Source organism: Apis dorsata, unplaced genomic scaffold (genome assembly GCF_000469605.1).
Source record: "Apis dorsata unplaced genomic scaffold, Apis dorsata 1.3 scaffold_127, whole genome shotgun sequence".
NCBI classification, from domain to species: Eukaryota; Metazoa; Arthropoda; class Insecta; order Hymenoptera; family Apidae; genus Apis; species Apis dorsata.
The window spans coordinates 25,778-32,581 of NW_006263420.1; the positions used below are offsets into that span (position 1 = coordinate 25,778).

General features: G+C 24.9%; 2 protein-coding genes across 11 annotated transcripts in view; one reads left to right on the top strand and one right to left on the bottom strand.

Moving 5' to 3' along the window:
* Positions 1-2,109, bottom strand: part of LOC102671883 (PHD finger protein rhinoceros) — a 13,967-nt gene extending 11,858 nt beyond the window's left edge. The window contains exons 1-4 of one of the 9 annotated variants that reach the window (XM_031509112.1): positions 1,897-2,109; positions 1,550-1,834; positions 225-274; positions 1-148 (exon numbers count right to left, since the gene is read on the bottom strand). In XM_031509112.1, coding sequence (XP_031364972.1) covers positions 1-91 — 91 coding nt within the window. In that variant the 5' untranslated portion in view covers positions 92-148; positions 225-274; positions 1,550-1,834; positions 1,897-2,109. The other 8 variants (XM_031509106.1, XM_031509108.1, XM_031509111.1 and 5 more) reach the window with 8 other exon arrangements.
* Positions 2,110-2,705: 596 nt separating this feature from the next.
* On the top strand, positions 2,706-4,234 carry LOC102672390 (NTF2-related export protein). Of its 2 annotated transcripts, none has more exons than XM_031509115.1 (4): positions 2,706-2,737; positions 3,455-3,541; positions 3,632-3,776; positions 3,932-4,234. In XM_031509115.1, exons 1-4 carry the CDS (start codon positions 2,717-2,719, stop codon positions 4,105-4,107), a joined length of 429 nt encoding a protein of 142 aa, XP_031364975.1. In that variant the 5' UTR covers positions 2,706-2,716; the 3' UTR covers positions 4,108-4,234. The 2 variants fall into 2 exon arrangements, with proteins under 2 accessions (XP_031364975.1, XP_006612841.1); XM_006612778.2 differs by lacking the exon at positions 2,706-2,737 and adding an exon at positions 3,056-3,388.
* Positions 4,235-6,804: the final 2,570 nt, after the last annotated feature.

A 6,804-nucleotide genomic window follows, 5' to 3' on the forward strand; every position in this document is an offset into this window, starting at 1 on the left:
GACCCAGCCTACATTTGCGCCTTTTGATTGCGCCTGGGCAAGACGCCAAATCATTGTCGTTTCTATTTATCCGTTTGCCTCGCTGTGCCATTCTATTATACCAAATGATTTAGCGGTACGTGGCACGTGCAGGAAAACCGCGCGTACCCTAAAATGTTCTATTATTATAAATTATACAAATGATTAATAATATTAGAAAAAAAAATACTAATTTAATTACTCACTACATAGTCGTCCATGTATTTATTATCTAGAAAGCTGGTTCCTCTCAAAGCTGTAAAAATAAAAAATAATTGTAATTAAAAAGTGAAAAAAATTTTTATTTAAAACTTTTCTAAATAATTTTCTATTTTTTCTTAATACATTATAAATGATTCTCTGTGTAACATTTATTATTTTTTATAAATAAAGAAATATTTGTAAAATATCATATGATTTTATAATAACTTTCATAAAATAAAATTTCCATGCTTAATGTAAGAAATGGAGTATACCAAATTAAAATAAAAACAAAATATATAAATTCAATAATTTATGCATTGTTTCAAATATTAAATTGATAAATATTTTTACAAATAAATAATTGATAAAAGACAAATCTAATAGAAATAATATGTAAACACAATGACAATACATAATAATAATTGTATAAAAAAAAAAAATAAATAGAATATGATTATTTAAGCGTATTTCATATGATTACAATTTTCATTACCTAATTATAAAAAATATGTTCTTCTGTATACAAGAAAATATAAAATATATATAAATAAATTAATATTACACAGAGATCATAAATATAAAACATAAAGTATTCCTTCGCAAACTAAATTTATAAAAAGAGCACTTATGATTAGAACTATTCGATAACACAAATTTACAATTCTAAGAACTAGAAGACATTAAGAATTTTATATTAGAACTATAACAATGCAAACATGTTTGAGAGCATAAAATTCGGAGAAAAGGACTCATGGTATAGACCGATTGTATTGCAGGGGGTCTGCGGCCGTTGATCCTCGATGGCCGCCGCGGAGAGGTTATAAATGGGACAATCCAGCAGAAAGAGTTATAATTCAAACAAAATCGGTTTTCCGTAACGTTATAAGGCCTTGAGTAGTTGGAAAAACACAATGATCTTCGAGAAACTGATCGCCGTGGCGGCTGGCATGTAAACATTGCGACGGAGTTACTCCGCGGCGACGCTCGAGCGGCACCGAGGCTCGACCGTAAAAAATCGCCGTAAGACTTTCGATGACTCGACACGAGGAAATCGAGACTCGCGGTCGAGAGAATAAACGTCTAGAAGAAGATCGGGCGGAGAGTCGAAAATGCTCACGGGTCCATTGGGCTGGTGGTGTTCCTGCTGGCCGACAACATTGACAATACAGATGGCGACAGGATCGACTCGCACACGAATCTGGATACACACGTATACACATCTGAACGCACACGCAGATGAATTTTAATACACATGCACACAAATATAAGTAAATATACACACACAATATGAAAACATAAGTATGCACGAACGTAAATGTATACGCACACGATGTTGGTATGAACACGCGAGCACAAGTTCGACACGCACACGTAAACATGAACACGCACGCGCGCGCAAGAAAGAGTAAGAACGAAAGAAATAGAAAAAGATAGAAATGGTCGGAAGGCAGTAAATGCCTTATTATTGATCTATCGACGGAGAGAGTGATTTCGCGCGCGATGATGCACGTGACAAATAATAGCCGGTATGTCTGATCGTGAAAGATCGAATTATTTTTCGATCGGTAACTCCGAGATGGCAGTAGTCCGAGTACGCCTCTGTCACGGCAGCCTAACCAAGATGTCCTCATTAGCAATTCGAGTCGTAGCCGCAACTAGCTCGGTTTTACTCACTTCATGGGCCGAGGGCTCCAGTCGAGCTCACTCAATGCCCTCAAATAGCCTCCGTAAGGATACCTGATGGCTTTCTTCCTCGCGCAGTACACCGAATCGATATTATATTTACATTAATGTGGATACTGCTGTTTGGCGCCATCATGCCTAAAAAAATAACTGTCTGAGCGCGAAGTCACGTGACCCCGCGACACAGCCAAATCTTGCAATCACTTTTATTCATAGGCCATAAGAAATTCTGGAAACAGAGCAGAATAAGAACTTGTGGAATCTCTATATGTGTTTGTAATAGTTTTTTTTTTCATTTTATTTTAAAATCCATTATGAATTAATAAAAAAAAAATTTTCTTTTGATTCAAAAAAAATGTCTTTTAAATTAATATTTTTTTTTATATAATATTTATATTCATTGGCTCTCTTAGAGTATTTCATATTTTATGTCTTTTTTTCCATAAATAAGCTAATATAACAGAAAAATTTTTATTTATATTTTTCATCTAATATACATTAAATGCTTATGTATATGTTATCATTTAAACAATTTATTCCTAAAAATGTTTAACACAATAAATTACTATATTATCTAGAATTTTTATTAATAAGCTATTTTATGGTGGCACAATCACAAAATAACTAGTATTAATATAAATCTTAAAAACCAATTTTGATGCTTCTCACTTATATTTATTTGATTTTATTTGAATATATAACTATTATATTAAATTATAAAAAAAAGAAGATTATTATACTTGAATATATGAAAATAATATATTATAATTATTTCTTTTTTTCAGATATATAATAATTAATTATATTTAACATGTTAACATTCATATCTAAAGTATGTATACATATAGTTTTTTTATAAAAAAATATTTTATATATTTTTCTTATATTTATTATTATAATAATTTTCAATATCAATTTTTATATTTTTATAGGATTTTATTAAAATCGAAACAGAATTTAGCAGCATCCTTTTATTATCCTGTAAGTGTAGTAAGTAAAATTTTATTTATTTTTGATATGTCTTTGTAAAATATAATATCTAAAATAATATTTTTTTGAAATCATTAATATATTATTAACATACAATAGTAGTATATAAAATTCTATAAATTTTAGGAAAAATATTTCTTAATCTTTTTTACGATCATAGCGAAAATCGAACACAAGTTCTTCTCTAGTAATAATAACAGAAGTTTCGGAAAATTGTGACGTTTTTCGTTATTTTATTTTCAGAAACATAAAAAATAAATCATATTTTTTAATTATTTTACATTAATTTAAAATAAATTGATAATTAAATTGTAAAATAATTTATTATGATAATTAGTATTTTTTTCAATCTTTTCACTGCAATAAAGTTGTTCATATTATAGAGGTTATATTTACATGTTTTATATATATAAATTCATATTATATAAAAAATATTAAAATTTTTCTAATCGATAATTAAATCCATATTTATATTTTATTAAAAATGGAACAGGTATTTTAAAAATTATTTTTTTTACATCATTAAAAAATCTTTATAGTATAATTTTCTATTTTTTAGGATTTAAAAACAAAAATCGATCAGGCTTGCCGAACAGCTGAAGAATTTACGAAGCTTTATTATGAAAGTTTAGATAAACGTAGATATGTAAATAATAAATATATAAAATAATTATTTTATATATTATTAATATATATAATAGATTAATAAAAATACAAAATATCATATTGATTCTAGCTCATATCAAGATTATATTTGGATACTGCAACTTTAATATGGAATGGAAATGGTATTGAAGGCAAAGATAATATACAGAAATTTTGGACAGATTTGCCACCTTCAGATCATTCTGTTTTTACTTTAGATGCTCAACCAATAACGGGTAAATATTTATATATATATAAGTATCTTAAGTTTTTGTAGTTAGTTATTTTTATCTACTTAAAATAAAAGTGTATGTTCTTTCATAAAAGAAAAGTATCTATTATTTTTTATGAAAATTTATAAATTAATATATTTAATATAATTATATTTTAGGTCCTGAAGTGGCAGATCAATTGACGTTTCTTGTAAAAGTTGGAGGGCAAGTAAAATATGATGATAAAACATCAAAATCATTTAACCAAAGCTTCTTAATTGCAGCAATGGGAGATAAATGGAAAATTGTAAGCGATTGTTTTCGAGTACAAGAAGCACTAGAAAATGTAAATTAAGATAATATAAAATTATTTGTTTTCAAAATGTTTGAAGATTTTTTTGATTCAATATTTCTTTTTATTTCTATCGTCGGTCTTATATCAATGTATAAAGCGATATTAAAATTTTCGTATTAGTGAATCAGTACGTTGGTCGATCATTTAGGAATAACTTTACACGAGAAGAAACTAAAAATAAATATAGATATAAATACTTAGACGTAAACATTACTATGATACATATCGTATAAAACATCGATTTTATATCCTTTGACAGCTCATCAACTTAAATATCCAATGATTAATAAAATTTCGAGAAGTTCTAAATATATATTTTTTTAAACAAAATCAATTTATCAATATATAGTTTATAATATTTCTTAAGATGGTTTATAAATATTGTCTCTAATTACTTAAATTTAAAAAAAATCACACATAACGTTTTTTATTTATATTTTATTTCTTATTAATTAATATAACTTATGATTAGAATGATTAGAATGATTAAATAAACAAAATTATATAATTAAAATGTATTAATGATATGACAATTTATTCTAATAGACAAAACGATTCTTATAATACACGATTACAATAAAAATTAAAAATTGTTTTAAAATAAATTTGATCAAGCTTAAAAATTATTAAAAATATACGTAAAACTTGAATTATTAAGTTATGTGTGATTTTTTATAAATAAATATGTATTTACAGATAACATTTTATTATATTTTGATCTTATATTTTGTTTTAATAAACTAAGAATTGATTTAAATTCCAATTAAAAATTTATACATTTAAAACTTCTCAAAAAGATTCGTTCGTACGATCACTCGTCTTTCTTTTCCTCCCACCCTCTCTCTCCCTCTCTTTCTCGCGTTTTTATTGAAGATAAAAGATAAGTCGATCGGTGTATCACAGGTATAAATGATGCAAAAAAAAAAAGAAAAAGAAAAAAAATAAGAATCGAAATGATTGGGATCAAATCGAAAAATAAAAATTTCGAATCATAGAATAACAAAAGTTGTCGATCGATGTATTTTAGTAGCCATATGTAGGCAGTGTTATAAGAGAAAACGACTTGATTGGTAAATCGAAAAATTTTTGTTCTCGTTGCATATTTCTTATTTTTAAGTGATCAAATAAAAAATAAATTCAGACTCCGGAAACTCTAGTGGAAGACTTCCAAAAAAAGAAAAAAATTAGAAATAATATTACTAATTTTAATGTAAAAAATAATGAAATTATATAATTTAAATGCTAAGTTAAAAATACTACCACAATAGTAAATGCAATTTGAATTTGATCTGTAAATTTAATTTAATGATTTAATGATTCATTAATTCAATTAATTAATTAATTAGAATGTAATTATATGGATTATAGTAGAAAAACAATAAATAAGATAAAACAAGTACTAATATTTTCATTTAAAGATTGAATGTCTATATATCTCTCTTTTGCGATATTATTAATAGTGCGATTATTTTCATTTAAAATAAATTTTTATAAAATTAATTTACTTTTTAATACAATTATTTTTTTTTTAATTTTTTAAAAAGTATCCGGAGTCTTTGTTTTCTACTAGCATTCTGTGGAAGAACATCTACGTAATATGCAAATAACAAAAAATTTAGAACTTTGATTAATTACACCCGCTGATTTACACAAATACATACAGTAAAACCTTGATATATTATTATTTCTTATACAAATCTTATTTTTGATTATTATAATACTAATCGAACTTTCGATTATTCAATATTAATATAATTATTATTTTAAATTATCAAATATTAATTTGTAACTAATAAAAACTTTTATGTCTAAAATACATATTATAATAAAATATGCTTTGAACAATTGCTATATTTAAAATAAATTCGTGATAATTAAAACAAAACAATATATATATATATATATATATATATTTGTTTAGCTTTAATTAATTCGAATAAATATATATACAAATATCAAATATTTTAAAAAATATGATGATTAAAATAATATATTAAATAGATTAAAAACGGAATTAAAAAATATTATTAAATAAAAAAATTGATTAATCATAAAGTTCATCAGTTTAAAAGGACTTCTGATTAATTTCTCTAATCAAAGTTTTACTGTATTATTAAGCATATTTGTTATTCGACTTATTCTATACAAATACAAAAGTTGTTACATTCTCTCACGCATTAAAATGGCTTATTCATTTAAGTTTTCGCACTTACGATGTATAATCTAGCCTAAAACTTTGCATACGATATTACGAAGCACGGCGCAAAAAAGTTCGATGAAAGAACACCGAGACATTTTACTCGACAACTATAATCACCACATTTATCGTATAGCGGACGAGTATGATTTACTTAGAGCTTCACTTATACAGAATACATGTTAGATCGACGTTAAAGTAATCATAATTAATTTACAAAAAAGAACCAAATGCTCAGTATACAAAAAGTATTTTTTTCTATGTTTGTCATTTATAAAGTAAATATATATTTTGTTATTTTAATAAACTGCGATTACTCATCCTTTTTTTATCATTATAAAATTATTATTAAAAAAATTTAAGGAACCAGAATATATGTGATCCTTGTTTAATTATACTTTTAGACTCATTTTGCTCTTGACATTTTTATTTTTTTTTTATTTATTTATTTTTTTTTTTTTTTTTTTTTTTTTTTTTTTTTTTTTTTTTTTTTTTTTTTT

Bases quoted from the DNA above. Each gene is read 5' to 3' on its own strand.
- LOC102672390 (XM_031509115.1), top strand. From the start codon at position 2,717: ATGTTAACATTCATATCTAAA. The intron at 2,738-3,454 runs GTATGTATACAT...TCTATTTTTTAG, and splicing joins TGTTAACATTCATATCTAAA to GATTTAAAAACAAAAATCGA. The intron at 3,542-3,631 runs GTAAATAATAAA...TATTGATTCTAG, and splicing joins GTTTAGATAAACGTAGATAT to CTCATATCAAGATTATATTT.